The sequence below is a fragment of the Rhineura floridana genome, chromosome 1, assembly GCF_030035675.1.
Source record: "Rhineura floridana isolate rRhiFlo1 chromosome 1, rRhiFlo1.hap2, whole genome shotgun sequence".
NCBI classification, from domain to species: Eukaryota; Metazoa; Chordata; class Lepidosauria; order Squamata; family Rhineuridae; genus Rhineura; species Rhineura floridana.
Genome location: NC_084480.1, coordinates 312,267,391 through 312,285,080, shown reverse-complemented (window position 1 = coordinate 312,285,080; position 17,690 = coordinate 312,267,391). Strand labels below are relative to the sequence as shown.

Genomic DNA, 17,690 nt, shown 5'->3' with positions numbered 1-17,690 from the left:
GTCTGTGACATCATTACTACAGAGTGAATGAGTGGGTGTGGGTTTTTTTTTCTGTATTGGGCACTCAGATGTCTAATGTCAGCTGTAAATTGTATGGGTGACTAAAGCTGTGTTCATTACTTCCTGAGTTTGGGCTGAGTGACACACATTCTTCTTAATAGCACCGACATTGGGGGGAATATTGGGTATTCTCTATCCTCTCAGTTCCCCCTAATACAGGCAATGCTTAGCTCTTAATGACTTGCATCTGCAGCTTCTCACAAAATGACAAAAAGGCAGTTTAAGTCCAATACCTGAATTTTTTTTTTTAGAAAACATGGATCTATGAAATCTGTGAAAGGTAAAGGACCCATGAGATAGCTTCTCTTGGTAGTCCTCAGTGCCAAGTGCAGTTGAGCTACTACCTCCATAGGCTGATATGTGGACCAGGGATCCCTACGGTAGATGGTGTCATGGGCTTCAAGGAGAATCTCTGGCAAGGACTAATACAGATCTGTCAGACAAAAAGTTGGGAACTGAAGTTTCTCAGATCCTTTGGATTCCATAGTGTGTTCAGCATATTATCCTTACCATATTCCACCCAAAGAACTGAAACTTCTCCAGAGCTAGGAAGGGATGCCCAGTTGCTGCAACTCCATAGCACATCAGTCTCTTTGTTCTAATTAAATTGTATGTATGTATATATTTCTTTGTATAATGTTGTATGTATATTCTTTTTTTATGACATTATGGCATTTTATGTAAACAGCTTAGGGATTTTTCATATTAAGCGGTATATAAATATTATGAATGAATGAATGAATGGTGGAATGCCTGTCACTTTGGGTTTCTTGTGGCAGTGTCATAATATTGACACTGATGCTACAAGTACAATTAAGAGCTAAGCACCAGCCTCATAAATGTTCCTTGTTGCCAAGAGAATTGCTGCCAAGTGATAAAAATTCCATACACACTATTGTCTCTGGGGATGCAACGATGCGGCAGATTGAGCTGGCAGAAGGCTCTTCTCAACCAGGCTAAGTTGAAGGTGCCCATACAAATGTATGCAGCTGTATACCATTTGGGACCAGGATTCCCAAAAAAGATTATCTCATCACTTACAGACCCAAGTTTAGAAGGGTTACAGCTCAGCGGTAGAGAATCTGCCTTGCATGCAGAAGGTCCCTAGTTCCCTTCCTGACATCTCCAGGTAGGGCTGGGAGAGACTCCCTGTCTGAATCACTTGAGAACTACTGCCAGACAGTGTAGACAATACAGAAGTAAATGGACCAATGACCTACCTCAGTATAAGGCAGCTTCCTATGATGACTGTGTTCTACAGGAGAGGGCAACCTGCAGATATCCTCTCCTGAGGAAGTCTGTTCCACTCAATGTAGGAACAAGGCTTTTAATGTGGTGACACCTACCTTTTGGAACCCCTTTCTCTACAGGCCCCCTCAGATGTTAAGATCAGCACAATGGGCTGTCTTGATAGTTCCACCATCCTCAGACATTTTGGGGGGAGGTGTGGTGGCCTGGGAGACAACATTCTCTGTAGCATCCCCTAAATTGTGGAATTCCCTCCCCACAGAGATGTGCCTGGCACCTTCACTCTGCAAGTTTTGTTGCATGCTGAAGATACACCTCTTCACACTGTCTGAGACCTGAGATATAGATGTTTAGGACCCTCTCTAGTCGTGTTTGTAATTTGTTATGCACTGTTTTGAATATTTATTTATTTATTTATTTATTTATTTTCATTTCTAGACCACCCATAGCTAATAGCTCTCTGGGCGGTGTACAAAACGAGATTAAAATACAGTATAGAATAAAATCAGTAACAAAGGAACACATTAAACTAAAAACATAAACATAAAGCATTAAACATTAGAATTAAAATGCCTGGGAGTATAGCCAGGTCTTAACCTGGCGCCTAAAAGAAAGAACCGTAGGCGCCAGGCGTATTTCCTCCGGTAAGCTGTTCCATAATTCGGGGGCCACCACAGAAAAGGCCCTAGATCTAGTAACAGTCCTCCGGGCATCCTGGTGAGTTGGTACCCGGAGGAGGGCCTTAGATACTGAACGAAGTGAACGGGTAGGTTCATAGCAGGAGAGGCGTTCCACAAGGTACATTGTATTTTATATTTTTGGGACCTGCCTTGGGAGCTTCTGATGAATGCCTAATAATAATAATAATAATAAATAGGGAAGCACCATCTCTATTGTTTTTTGGGCACCTGGTAACAACAAGCCTTCTAAGTGAAGATTTTTATCCCAGTCGGTATCTCTATTGGATTTGAAATTGTTTTTTATGCATGATATAACTGTTCTCATACATAATGCACAATTGTTTTATATGTGTTTTTATTGCATTGTGAAATTGCTTTGAGATGCATCATAAAGAGCAATTCATAAATGAAATTCTTATTCATAACCACCGCCACCATCACTTCTCCTTCCAGGCTGAGAGATGTCACTGCCATCCCAGTGATCAGCAGTCGCACTTTGGGGCTTCACTTCCACCCAGGGAGAGGGCTGCACCATCATGTGCCTGTCATGTTTGACTACTTCCACTTGTCAGCAATCTCTGTTACCCTCCATGCCTCTCTGGTGGCTTTACACCAGCCCCTAATCAGGTAAACAAAATCACTACTATTGGAAGAAATACCAAAAAAATGGGGGTATTATTTTTGCATTTTCTGTCTTCAATGGTCTTCTCCATGAGCATTCAAATGTTTATATAAATGTCTATTTTTAAAATATACTGCATGCATAAAGAAAAAAAACACCAAAGCAACACCACTACCACACCCACTAAAAATACGGAGAATTGGGTCATCTTAGGGCTGGCCCAAGGCATTTTGCTGTGTAAGGTGTTTCCCACTTCCAGTTAGGATTAGCCACTAAGTCTTACTTCAACTTGACAGCCTCTGGGAGGATCAGGCTAGTTTAGGAGCAGTACTAGATTTAGGAACAAGCCAAGTAAGCCATGGCTTAGGGCCTCATATTATGAGTGGCCTCAAAATATGTTGGAAATAACTAAGAAGTTGTATTATAATTGAAATTACTTTGGCTTAAACAACCTTTCATATAAAATCCACCACCAAAATTCTGAACCCTGACCTCCCCATCCCAATGTACACCCAATCCCATCAACTTCCCTTCCAGGGCTGCTGGACTAATTGCATCATCCACAGGTTGCTCAACCTCACCGCAGACCTCAAGAAGAGACAATAGGAGCTTGCCTACCAACACATCCTAAAGTTCCGTTCCACACCAGGCATCATTTCTCCTAATCCCCTCTTCACCACTTTCCCACCTCTCTATTTTTTATGGTGTGGAGCTTCTGAATTTTGCCAAAAACGCAACACCTCATAAGATTTTGTTGGATACAAGATTTGAGTTACCTTTTGGTGAGTGTAACCGGCCAGTTGCAGCACCCCCGAATCCTCTGTGAAGATTGAAGACTCATTTTTCTTTGTTCTCCAATGCTAGTGCCCTGATGCTGTATGAGTCCATTTTTAGTAGTGGTTTCCTCTCAATAGTTAATTCCAATTAAAACAGGCTTAAGATATTGCATGCATTCTTTTATTGTAATATTCATGATAATTTTTTGATATATTTTATAATTGTTATATGCTTTGTTTTGTATATGATTCACTTTGTTTTCATGTTATGTATATTGTTTAGAGATTTATTGATCAGTTATGTTATTTAAAATGTGGATTATTGTTTTTCTTATTGTTAGCAACTGTATTGAATGTAGAATTTATATTGATTTTTGTTGAAATGTAAACCGCTTTGAGATTTGTTTGAAATATAAAGTGGTATACAAGTTAAATAAATAAATAATGGCTTAGAGCCTCAGCATGTCTGAATCCAGCCCTGCTGAAGGAGGCACAAAGCCAGGTGATACACAGCTCTGCTGTCCAACACCTTGCTATGGCCCCCTGCCCCAGCACTCACTGCCTGAGGCAGCCGTCTCAAAAGACAATAGATGCTGCAAGCCTGCTTGCCTCTGATCTAATGTTCCCTGATGTCGTCTCCCCACCACGTGCTAGTAGTTCTTAATATTTTTTTCTAAATTTACCCCACCCTCTTCGTAATCTGCATTTGTTGTCCTAACCTGCTCTTTCTGAAATTCTTTCAAATACTTAATAATTGTCATAAGCTCTTGATAAGAAGGGGAAAAAACTGGTTCCTGTTCCAAAAAAGGTTGTTGTTGTTTTTTTACTTCCTTCCTATTTATTTATTTAATTAATTTGTAGACTGCTTCATACTTCAAAAGAAGCCTCTAAGTGGTTTACATTGTTGTAAAAATATCAAACAAAATTACACACTGAAAAACAATACAAAGCATGTGAAAAAAATGACAAACATTAACTTTAATCATAAAGCCAAATTGCACATTTAAGACAATACAAAGCATTTGAAAAAAATATCTTAAACATCAATATAACCTAAAATAAATAACAATCACTACTAACAGATTAAAACACGAATATACCGCAAAGCCTAACAACCCCACCCACCAATCAAATGAGCGTATGTGTACAGGTCCCACTTCTGCTGCTGCCACCCCAAGTTATGCTGTTACTAACAGGTGGGGCAATGCTACACACTCCCCACCCCTGGAGCTCCCTTACTACTGACCCTCTCGGTGAAGAATGTCTAACAAGCTCTGAAGGAGCCTCAAGGTTTCCCCAGGACACCACTTGACCAGATGAACCTTTGCTGTATCTCCCAACTCTTTAAGAGCTGTTTTCAAACAGTAGCATTCTTAGTGAAGAAAGGAAAGGATGGGTGGAAGAGTGCTGCACAGTGTCATACAGTGGGGCTTCTTAACATATATATTTCATTTTCAATTTGTTGTCTCTTTGTTTAGTTTTGCTCGTCCGGGGAAAGGTTCGTGGCTTGGTAAAAGCAGCTTGGAGACAGGGCCAGATCTGACTGGGATGTCACTCGAAAATCTGGTGTTTGGAGCTGGCTACTGCAAGCCTGCTGCCTCTGAGGTAGGGAACGTATGCTTGCTTGCAATTCTAGATGCATAGTGCTCATAGACGGAGGTGAACCTTCCTGGGTAGGACTGATGAGAATGACCTGAGTTTTATTATGTTTCTCCCACCTCTACCAATGAAACTGGTGGTGGTTGGTGCCCATCAGCAGGGAGGCTCTACTGTATAAAACCAGGAGGTTTATTAGTTCGGCAATGGAGTGTGGTACCCAAGAGACAGAGGTTCTTGTTTGTGACAGGTAGGGTTGCCAGGTTCTTGGCCTGAGACTGATCCTGTATCTTTAGGAGAAGAGAAAGTCAGCCAAGTGTAGGTGTTCTTGCAACACTGTAATGGGAAAAACCACAAGGTGGAATTCTCCCTCCCCCTGCACAACTTTTAAAGGTAGAGAAGACCTCTTGGAGACTGGGCCTGGCAACCCAGAAAAAACAAATATAGCATTTTATAAGACAAAATACTATTGCTGTGTCCACAGAACAGTGGTGCTTCCTCTATGGTGCTTTTTGAAGAGTGAAAGCATTGTGTGTTGGGAGGGAGATTCCAATTAAGAACTGATCAGCTGTTTCAGGTCAATTTTGATTTTCCCAATTTCTGTTACTTAGATTTCTTTTGAAGTGCATGGCTGAGAGTGCTCCAGAGATGATCTGTTTTGCTTTTTAGCTTGCTGAGACAGTGTCAATTGCAGAGATAATTGAGATAATGAGCTTGTTTATCAACACTAGATACATTGCTTAGTTAATGTTTATTGCTACTTTTCTTTCCCCATTTTAAGGGCAAGGCAGTTTCTATGTGACTTCTACTTAGAAAAAAAGAGTTGCTAAATGCAATCTGCTGACTGTGGAGATAGCAATGGGGGGGAGAGAATTTCATTGGGTCCCTATTTTAGAGTAAACTGACTGAACTTGCCATCCTCAGCCTTATATGTCGGTAGGAACTCAGTTAACACTCAGAGTTGTGTCGAACAAAGTTTTACTCCAGGTAAACACATTGAAATTAATGGACCTATGGTAGCCATGTTCATTTATTTCAATGGCTAGGATTGGCTACAATCTTCAGATTCTATACTTCTCTAAATTTTGTGATGTATATAAAAATTCATTCTGAACTACAAAAATGCATACAAAACATTTTTTTAGGTGGCCATGCATACAAAAGGCATATTTTTGGGGAAGTGTATACAAAGATATGTACAATTTTAATGCAACCTACTGTGCATTGTTTGAAAAAAATCACACTAAATGGGACAGAATGGACTTTTAGACAGTTGTGAAAACAACATTGAATAGAATCATTGAATCATAGAACAATAGAGTTGGAAGGGGCCTATAAGGCCATTGAGTCCAACCCCATGCTCAGTGCAAGAACCCAACTTAAAGCATACAATAGAAATAAGATGATTTGTCCATCCCTAAGATAAATAGTTAAGGAAGAGGTTAAATGGAATAAAGTTGTGTGGTGATTGCAGCTTTTAATTGGACCTCAGCTATCCAACCTGCACCAATATGACTCCAGATGTCCATATAACCACTTATTACTTAATTAATTTATATTCACTAATAGCAAAAAACGTTGCAGTTTAAGAATTTTTTTGCCTATTAGTGAATTTCTCTGCTTTTTAATCCGGGAGGTAAGAAATGGGAACCTGTGCAAGTTTGCTGAGAATGGATTGATCATTTGCATGCTTATTGTGTTCAGTGGGATTTACTCCCCTGCAATCATGCTTAGGATAGGCAAAACTGACCACAGGGAATGGGGAAGGGAGGAGGGGGATAGGAGCAGGAAGAAGAGAGAGGAGGAGGGGAGGTCTGATCATTTGCATACTTAATGAGTTCAATGGGATTTACTCCCATTCATTTCTGCTTAGCATATGTAAAACTGACTGGGGGGGAGGAGGAGGAGAAGAGGGGGGAGGGAGGGAGGGCTGGAGTGGGCAGGGGAGGAGGAAGAAGGAAGAGGGGAGGGGAGGAGGAAGGGAGAGGAGAGGGGAAGGAGGGCAAAGGTAAGTCTGATCATTTGCATGCTTTTTTTTAGTTCAGTGGGATTTACTCCTGTACAATTATGCTTTGGATAGGCAAAACCAACCTGGGAGAGGGGCAGGAAGAGTAGGAGGAGAGGAGGAAGGGAAGGGGAGATGATTGGGTGGGTGGGCACTGGGCAGATGGGAAGCTCCTTTCCTTTCGAAAAGGAAAACATTGGGAACAGTATCATTCTTTTTCAGGGTTCCCCCCATCTTTATATTCTACAGCAGGCACATGTAGCTTCCCACCCAAATTTAAACCAAAGCTGTTCCTGGGCACATCCCACCAGACCTTTATTTCCCTTTAGATAGTCATGGCTTCTCCCAAAGAATCCTGGGAAGTGTAGTTAGTGAAGGTTGCTGAGAGTTGCTAGGAGAGGCCCTGTTCCCCTCACAGAGCTTCAATCAAAGTGTTTGACTGTTAAACCATTTTGGCCACTGGAGCTCTGTCAGGGGAATAGGAGTCTCCTGTCAGCACCCTTCACAAACTACATTTCCCAGGATTCTTTGAGGGAAGCCATGACTGCCTAAAGTGAAATAAAAGTCTGGTGTAGGTATGGCCTCCTGATTACTGGAATAATTGGTTCCGACAGATTTTGTTGGTGGGCTCATGTTGGGTCCATATTAGGTGTTTAGGAGGAGTCTTAGTACGGAGGAACATGGGTTTTAATGAACATTCCACCCCACTTTCAGTGAACATGGGTAGAGGGAAATATAGCCATGGGGATGTGGTGAATTACCATAGAAGACAAGGGCAAGCCTATCTGCGCCTTGTTCCTTGCTGCCACTCCCCTCACGGATGGGTTCCTTGTTGCTCACCTGCTGTGCCTACTGGCCGGTGCATGTTGTTGTTTAACGCCAGATTGGTACACAATAAGACCACTGTCATCCATGATTTGATTGTGGATGAAGGTGCCAGTTTGTTGTGCATTACCGAGACCTGGGTGGGTGAGCTGGGAGGAGTTGATCTAACCCAGCTTTGCCGATCTGGATACTCGGTGCAACACCAGCACAGGCTACAGGGAGGGGGGGAGGAGTTGGTGGGGTCTACAGAACTTCCATCTCTGTCACCAGGAAACCACTCTGTCTCGGAACTGGCTGTGAGGGCCTGCACCTGGTGTTGGGCCAAGGAGACAGGAAATGAGGGCTGCTGCTGGTCTACTGTCCACCCTGCTGCCTGGCAGCTTCTCTGACCAAGCTGGTGGAGGCCATCTCGGCTATGGTATTGGAGGAGGTCAGAATGATAGTCCTGGGTGATTTCAATGTCCATGCTAAGGCTGCCTCTGGTGTTCCAGCTCAGGACTTTATGGTCTCCATGACGACCATGGGGCTGTCTCAAGTTGTTATTGGCCCAACACATAGGACAGGGCACACCCTCCACTTGGTTTTTGCTCCAGATGGAGGAAGGGGTGGTCTGGAGATGGGGGTGGTGGATGTCACCCCATTGTCATGGTCAGATCACTTCCTGGTAAAGTTTAGACTTATGGCTCTGATCCTTCCCTGCAGGGGTGGTGGACAGATTAAGCTGGTCCACCCCCAGAGCCTAATGGAATCCACAGGATTCTTGAATGTCCTGGGGGAGTTCCCAGTAGATAGACAAGGTGACCCTGTTGAAGCCCTTGTAACGCTATGGAACAGTGAGAAGCATCGGGCTCTTGACATGGTTGCCCCCAAGTGCCCTCTCTGGCATTGTGGAGCCCAGTTTGCACCTTGGTACACCAGTGAGTTAACGACAATGAAACAGGCTGGACAACGGCTAGAGCACAAGTGGCGAAAGACATACTGTGAGACTGATCGTGCACGAGTAAAACATCTTAACTGTGCCTACTGTGGTGGTGAAAATGGCAAAGAAGGCCCACTTCTCTGCCTCCATCGCATCCTCAAGTAGCCATTCAGTGGAGCTTTTCTGTATAGTCAGGGGTCTGTTGACATCAACTCCAGGAAATGAAGTTTTAGACCCTTCGGAGGCCCACTGTGAATTGTTTGCAAGGCACTTTAAGGGTAAAGTTGCTCGCCTCTGTAGCAGTCTTGATGCCCCATCTACATCTACTGTAGTCCTCAATGAGGTGTCCAGTGCAACGTCTGCTGCAACTTTTTGGGAATGGTTTCAGTTGGTAAGGCCTGATGATGTAGTCAAGGTGCTTGCAATGATGTGGCCAGCAACTTGTCCTCTCGACCCTTGCCCTTCTTGGCTTATTAAAGCTTTCTGAGGGGGTTTGATTGAGTGGATCCAGGGTGTGGTCAATGCATCCTTGTGGGAGGGAGTGGTCCCAGCTGCTTTGAAGGAGGTGGTAATCCAACCACTCCTGAAAAAGTGGACTCATTGGTTTTTGACAACTACCGACTGGTTGCAAATACCTTTTAGGGAAGGTGATTGAGAGGGTTGTGGCACAGCAGTTGCAAGTACTCTTGGATAAAACAGATTATCTTGACCCATCCCAGTCTGGGTTCAGGCCTGGTTATGGGACTGAATTGGCTTTGGTCACCCTGATGGATGACCATTATTGGGAGAAGGACAGGGGGAATGCAACCCTGTTATTCTAACGTGATCTCTCAGCAGCTTTTAATACCATTGACCATGGTATGCTTCTGGGCCGACTTGGTGACATGGGTATTAGAGGCACTGTTTTACAGTGGTTCTGATCCTATCTCCATGGTTGTTTTCAGAGAATAGCATTGGGTGACTGTCTTTTGGCCCCCTGACAGTTATGGTGTGGGGTGCTGCAGGGTACCATCTTGTCTCCCATGCTATTTAACATCTATATGAAGCCCTTGGGAACAGTTATCAGGAGCTTTGGGCTGAGGTGTCACCAGTATGCTGATGATACCCAGCTCTAATTCTCCATAACAACTGAATTGGGAGAGGCCGTGCAAGCCCTGGACCGGTGCCTGGACTCAGTGGTGGGCTGGATGAGGGCCAATAAACTGACTCTGAATCCTAGCAAGACGGAGGCACTGTGGGTTGGTGGTTCCCGAGTTTGGATAATTGGTCAGTTGCCTGCTTTGGATGGGGTCATACTCCCTCTGAAAGAGCAGGTCTGTAATCTGGGGGTGCTCCTGGATCCATCTTTGTCACTAGAGGCCCAGGTGACCTCCATGGCTAGGATTGCCTTTTACCAGCTTTGTCTGGTAAGACAGCTGCAGCCTTTTCTGGACTGGGATACTGTTGTCCACACACTGGTAACCTCCAGGCTGGATTACTGTAATGCACTCTATGTGGGGCTGCCCTTGAGGTTGGTCAGGAAGCTGCAGCTGGTGCAAAATGTGGTGGCGAGACTGCTCACTGGGGCAGCATATCGCCAACATGTCACCCCACTGCTGAAAGAATTGCACTGGCTGCCCATTTGCTACCGGGCCAAGTTCAAGGTTCTAGTTTTGGTGTACAAAGCCCTATACAGCTTGGGACCAGGATACCTGAAAGACCGTCTTACCCCTTATTTACCCAGTCGATCACTGCGCTCTGAAGATGAGGACCTCCTGCAAATACCATCTTATCAGGAGGTCTGTTCTGCACAACATAGGAAACAGACCTTTAGTGTGGCAGCACCTACCCTGTGGAATCTCCCCCTTAAATATTAGGCAGGCACCATCTCTGTTATCTTTTTGGCGCCTTTTGAAGACTTTCCTCTTTCAACAAGCCTTTTAAGTTGAGACCTATCCCAGTCTGCATCTGTGTTGGAATTGCTTTTTTATTTCACCCTTTTTTAAAGATGTTTTTGAAGCTTTTAAAAAAAATTTTTTTAACTTGTTTTCTTTTAATGTATCTTAAGGTATGTTTTTATGATGTTTTGATGTGTTTTTAGCACTTTTGTTTGCTGCACTGGGCTCCTGCTGGGAGGAAGGGTGGGATATAAATCAAATAATAATAATAATAATAATGCAGACCAAGCAGCTGTGAGTCTGGCTTTTAGAACACTGACAGTTGGTTCTGACTGAGCATGCCCAACATTATCATTAAGTTCAATGCTAAATTTCTTAAAATTAATTAAAAATCAGGCATTTTTTTTTAACTTTTAAACTGCAGAAGATAAAGGTCAGAGTATGGGGCAAGGTCACTCATAGGATTACCAGTACTCTGTGAACATGGCTGATTTTTAATGAATTTCAACAAATTATGAGAACTCTGACAGAAAAAAGTCAAAAAAGGGGTCTGGTTTTTTCTCTCTCTCTTTTTAGACTTTGAACTATCTATTCTCTCTGACTGTTTTGTGTATCACCATGAAAATTTAGAGGGTTGTTAAGCAAGCGTTGCTGAGCTCAGGACTATATGTTTTGTAAGGTTTTGTTTTGAAATGAGCTTATGGGAAGCATCAGAATGGCATGGGGGTATTTTCAATTCAACACTGTGGAATGCAAAATTCTCGTGGCTGTATAATAATGCTTAGTGCCAAAATAGGCAGTTTGTAAAAGATAAAACACCACCAAGCAAACATTAAACTAGAAACATCATTACTAAAATACACAATGAAACTAACCAATTCAAAACAAAACAGCAATTAAAATAGGGGATTTGGGCCGAGAGATCAAGAAATGCCTTGTATGTAAAGAGGAGAGTCCCCCAGAGACTTGTCCCAAATGGAACCTGCTTGCTTCACCGCAGAGTCTCTGACATGAGAGAGAGAAATTTTTTCTCATTGTTCGTGAAACAAATGGCACTATGTTGCCATTGATAAATATTGGAAGGTATGTTAAAAACTCCACAGAGAGCTTGTCTCCCAGGCATCCAGTTGATTGTAGAATGCCAGTACAAACGTCTCTAGTGATTTGATCAGCTTGATATTTGAGAATGACAAAGACCTCACTGTTTTCTTTATTTGCAAATGGAGCCTAGTTTCAGTCAATCCTCCTTCTCCCTGGTTTCCCTGCTTTGATTCTGTACACGGGAGCTTGGCGTGCTGCTGTTTTCAACAGGCGTCAAAGGGTCTTTGTTCAGCACGCCTGACTTCTCACTGTGCAGGATAATTAAATGTCAGGAGCATAAAGTTGTACCAGTCCAATTGCCCCGGCTCTTGCCAAGTGACATGCCAGACACTGGTTTTATTATTTTATTTTAATTTTAAGGGCCTGTTCTCCTCCTCACTGCCCATCATGATACTACTAATTCATGCGGTGGCTTGAAAAAGGAAGAGGCTTTAGATGGTCCTTCCTTCTTTGCAAATGACAAACGTGTGTCTTAGGGGGCATTTTAGTAGGGTTTTTTTTATCCTCACAAAGTGTAGGCTTGCACTGCAGTTCAAGAGAGATAAAGCTATCTTGGCTACTTATCTTAGCAGGATTGTAATTTCAGGCAAAAGTTTGCATTTATGAGCTTCATTCTTGTTGCTTTTGTCTGTGGCAAAGTGGCTCAGACTGTGTCCGCATACAGCTGTGTTTTTTTAAAAAAAGATTGACAAGTCAAACTCCATTGATGGATGATGATGGTGAATAATAATAATGATAATGATAATGATAAATGTGTGTGTAGAGACATAGCATGTATCTGTGTTCAGTGTAACGTGTAAGCAAGCCTATGATGTCCTGGTATTTGAAGACATTCTAGGGAAACAAAAATGGCAGCAGGGCCAACTCCAGGCATGATTGGGCCCTTGGGCACCAGCCTGCCCTGGGCTTGCGGTGCCTTAGTCCAACATCCCCTCCTGATACATGCAGTGCAAACAACAATAACAACAACAACTTTGACAAGGATTTTCAAAGCACTTCACATGCATTATCTAGTTGCACTCTTTGCAACTACCCTGTAGGATAGATAAGATGAACCTGGGACCCTCCAGACCCGTGGAAATACAACTCCTGTTCAGTGGAAGCTGGTGGCTCCAATGTCAGTGGGGCAGTGAATCTGCTCCAGGTTTTAGTCCAAACTTTCAAGGAGCTGTCCAAGGTACTTTCACCTGAACTTTGGACTAAGTTCTTACTTAGGAATAAGGCTTGGCCATATTGTGTGCTGTCAATGGGTCACTTTCAGTTTGGCTGGAGTATGGTCCACCCCATTCTCAGAACCCAGGAAGAGACTTTATCAACCACATGGGGGCATTTGGGACTTTTCACAGAAGGATAGTTGGTGGTATAAGAACATTCGAAGAAACAAAGAGCCTGCTGGATTAGGTCAGTAGCCCCTCTAGTGCAGCATCCTGTTCATACAGTGGCCAACCAGATGCCTGTGGGAAGCCCACAAGCAGGATATGTGTGCAAGAGCATTCTCCCCTCTTGTGGTTTCCAGCAACTAGTATGCAAAAGCATATTACCTCTGATTATGGAGGCAGAGCATAGCCATCACAGCCACTGATAGCCTTATCCTCCATGAATTTGTCCAGTCCTCTTTTAAAGCTATCCATGTAGGTGGCCATCCAGTAGTAAGACCAACTTGACAAACGGGAGTGAAGAACCAGATCCTACACTGGAACCTCAGTGGTTTCTTATGTTAAATGATGCTAACTTGAGAGGCTTCAGGGAGATCCAAGTAAGTTCCTTTATGTGGTGGCAGCAAGTTCTTAAGAGTGGGGAAAGGGTAGAAAGGCACTCTGTGGTAGCTGGATCTCCCTTCCCCAGGTGGCACAGGACCCAGAAAGGCTGGGGTGGTGCTGCCACAAATAATAATAGCCAGCTTTTCTACTAAATGCAATTTAAAGCATATCCAATGCTCAAAGAGGGGATGAGACCCTTTCCCCATGAGAGCAATGTAACAATGTCACTCAAACAGTGAGGTAGAACTTAAATTCACATGTCTAATAAGGTCATTAACAAGAGCACCTACCTCTGCCATTAAATCTACAGAGCTAATAGCTACATGCATGCATTATATTGGCAATTATACACAGAATGCATTCTAAATGAGAACAATTAGAATTCCAGGTGTGTGTTTAGGTATGAGATATTTTTAACTCTTTATTTGATCCAAACGAAGAAGTTAATCTCTTAGAAACTTTTAGTGGAGGGTCTGGTAGGAAAGGATCCATTTTTCTCTTCCAAAACTCCAGCATGGGTTGTGGAATCTAGAGTATGCCTAGGGAGGTCCACTACTCAAACAAGAACTGAGGTTTCTGACAACCCCATATTTTTCCTGGTACCACTAACTGTGCAGTCCTCTAATGTCTGCTCAGAAGTAGAATCTCACTGAGTTCAACAGGAGTCAGAGTTCAGGAACGCAGCGTTACTCCCAGGTAAGAGAGTTTAGGAGTGCACCATCGCATGTCAGCATGACATACTGGAAAATATTGTCAATTGGGAAAAGGAAGCAAAAGGCACAAATACTAAAACAAATGTGTCTCTTTCCAGACAAAACTTATCAAAGGAATTGCATGAAAGGTATCTTTTCCATTCCCGTGTGTTAGGGATGGAATAATCTGTCAATTTTGGTTCTCTTAGGGCTTATCCACATGGCAGCATTTCTTCGTAGCAAATTCACAGCTTTCATCATCATAATAGATTTGCAAGGTCCACACTTCGTGCTCGATGGAAGCTTCAAATCCGTTGTTTTCCATTCACACAAGTAGGTGTTCCTCTGGAAAGGATTAGTGTCACTGTTTCCTTGTGGCCCCGCCCTCTAATTTTACATCTTTACTCCCTCCAGTTGCTGGGCATGTGCAAATATTTTTGACCTGATCAGTATTTCCACTCCCTCCTGCCACCCCTTCCTAAAGTTTGGTGGTTGAAAAGAAGTGGAGTCATCTGCCCCCCTTTCTCTGCTGCCCGTTGCTTTTTCTGAGTTAATTTTTCCCTGCTGAAAAAACAAATCAACACAATTTGACATTTTAAAAAAAAATCAATATTTTGAGAAAATATCAATACCAATAATATATTCTGAAAATATCAATATTGATATTGATATTTTTGAAGCAATTTTTTTAAAAAAAAATCCACTTTAGATTTTTTAGGAAACAAAAGGAGTGAAGGAAGTTTGCTTGGGAAGAAAGGGAGGAAAGAAGGGAGGGCTGCAGCAAACTGTGAAGGGGGAAGGACTGAGCAGTTGGAAGTTGCTAGATAAACCACCGGAAACAAAATGGAATTCATGGGAGAGTTAGTGGGTGGAGAAAGGAGAACTGCTAAAAGTGAGGATTCACTCACCCACTAAAAACCATCGAAGCAGATTGTGGAGCAGAGTGGAGCCGTATTGTTCTAAACTTTTTGTATTATCAGCGGATTGGGTTAGTATGGATTTACAGAGGGGAAACTGTGTGATTGCTTCTATTTGTCAGAAACATCATGTAAATCATGTGAATTAAAAGGGGACGCAAGTAGCATCAAATACAAACTAAACCCTCAGATGGGCCCTCAGTGTCTCATTTTTCTAATCTTGAATTTGATTCTTCATGTTTCTGCAGTAATTTGCGAGTTTTTTTAAAAAAAATCCTCAGGAGAATTCTTCAGCATTTTAATTTCTCCTAATAAATACACCTGTATGCAATTTTGACTAATGTTCACATTTTGCAAGCCGTTTATCCCAATAGAATGCGTTTTTGTATGTTATTTTCACCAAAATATTCCTATTGTGCATGCTTTGCCCTGCAATACGCATTTTTGTAATCCTTTTTTTGTTGGAGAACTGCATCACCAAATTTGGATAAGTGTGAATTTTGAAGGATGACTGTGTTTCACTTCTCATATTGTTCTGGAAAGTGCAAAATTGATAAATTCAGCTTTAAATGAGAATTGAATTGGATTTCTCCCCCATCCTTACTGTGTGTCTAACCAGATCTTTACAGCACCAAAACTTCCTGAAAAGAAGATCCACAGAGAAAGAAAACCCATAAGAGTAGGCCAGGCCAAAACTCCATCTAGTCCAGCCTGTTGCTCTCGCAGTGGCCTGCCAGATGTCTCTGGGAAGCAGGACGTGAGCACAGCAGCACTCTTCCCACTCGTGAATCCCAGCAACTAGAATTCGGAGGCATAACGCCTCCAACACAGCAACATGACCTACCAAATAATGGCATATTGCTCTGTGGCTCATAAAATTTCATTGTCCTTGCCTGTAAATTGCTTCAAGGCAGGAGAGGGAACTATAAATAATACAAGAGATGCCTGCAGGATCAGAGAAGCAAAAAGCTTGGGGGGGGATGGAAAATTTATGCTAATCTTCTCCGCCACTCTGCCAGTTATCCAGATGTTGTTTGAGGCACGGTGAATTGCAGCAAATGAGAGCTGTTTGCTTTATAAAGCAACTTGCTGAACAGAGGTTTGGAATACTTGTGATTGCTGGTTCAAAGGGCAGAAGTAGAGAAAAGAGCTTGAAGAAGCATCTAACTCAGCTTGTGTTTCTCAAGCAGTGAAGCAGAGATTACGACCACTATTTAAATCCGGACCACATGTGACACCTACTGGGGATTGCCAGGCTGTACCTGGGAGATTTGTACTGCAGCTTTACAAAGAAACAGGGTGGAGAAACTGTGACTGCTGCATTTGGGACGGACCATAGCTCAGTGGTAGACAATCTGCTTTGCATGAAGAAGGTCCCAAGTAGGGCTGTGTACAGCCCCTCCCGATCTGGGGGTGACCTGTCCCAGATCCATTCCTGGGGCTGGGCTAATGTGTAATTAGGGTTTTTCAATCCCTAATTAAACAACCTGGGGGTGTGTGTGGAAAAGGAGAAGCTGTATCTCTTCTCCACTCCCAGCCAAAAGTAGGGGGTTCAATCCTGCAGGGTGCTACTTCACAAGGGCCTTCCCTATGTTCATGTTTAGCTTCTCTGGCTTCTTTCGGATATCTGTGCAGCCCTCTGCAGCTTGACTGAACTCCTTACTTCTTTTCCCAGTTCAATTGGATAATTGGATAACTTGCCATGGGCATTTTATTCATTGTAGCATATCTCTTCCATGCCAGCTTGCTGCTGTTCTGCATTTTTCAGTTCCACTGAAATATCTGCCCCGTGTTTCTTTTAGTGCTGTGTCAAACTCTGTCCTCCAGTTTCTTGAAAGGCTTTTATTCTCCTCTCGGGGGAAAGGGATTTCATTTTTTTTCTGTCTCATTCTCAAAGCACTTCATCATTTCTGTAGAATTTTTCGAGGGAGGGAATTTGAGGTTTCAGCTTACCTTATTGTTGCAAGGTAGACAAGGGTGGCAAATGATTTTTGATTCCAGTAAACATTTCTCAAGCACTCCACAGCCTCCTTGGCTGCCTGGACTTCCTCATGATGTCTTTCCATGAGCTTTGATTAAAGTGCAGTCACCTGGGGAGACTGCCAAAATCAAACCCCTGGTGAGACAATTTGTAGAATGAAATAATAGACATTCACAAACACCCCTTAGCCACCCCAAAATAAGGTCAGTACATCAAAAATCCGGCACTCCTCCCATGAGAATTTTACAAAATCATATCTTTTGATTGTCAATTGAAAATTGTCAAATACAATTTCTTTTCTTATCAACTGATGGAGAATGGTTGGGGAAAGGGACACAGCAACAGTTGCTGTAGATTTTCATTCAGTTTTAATCCATTGACTTGCTCTTCCCTCCTGGCAACCTCCTCTGTTTTGTTCTCCAGACTCATTTAAGCATGCAGATTTCACTTTTCTTTGCTGAGCAAGAACCAGGAGTTCATCTATTTTTGCATTCAACTGTTCCTTTCCTTGCTCCCATCTTTGCTCACAATTCTTTATTGATGTTGGAAGCTCCTCCAGTTTTAACTGTAGCTCAAGGTCAGCCATGATAGAGGATTCCCCTCCCTCCACTTGCAATTCTACTTGTTATTG

The 17,690-nt window shown here is 42.8% G+C and overlaps 1 protein-coding gene across 1 annotated transcript in view; it reads left to right on the top strand.

Moving 5' to 3' along the window:
- The window catches only part of FAM135B (family with sequence similarity 135 member B), a 153,211-nt gene that overhangs the window by 68,483 nt on the left and 67,038 nt on the right, over positions 1 to 17,690 (top strand). Inside the window, exons 5-6 of the mRNA XM_061607839.1 lie at positions 2,442 to 2,615; positions 4,865 to 4,991. Of these exons, the coding sequence (XP_061463823.1) occupies positions 2,442 to 2,615; positions 4,865 to 4,991 (301 nt within the window). The remainder of the gene's footprint in view (positions 1 to 2,441; positions 2,616 to 4,864; positions 4,992 to 17,690) is intronic.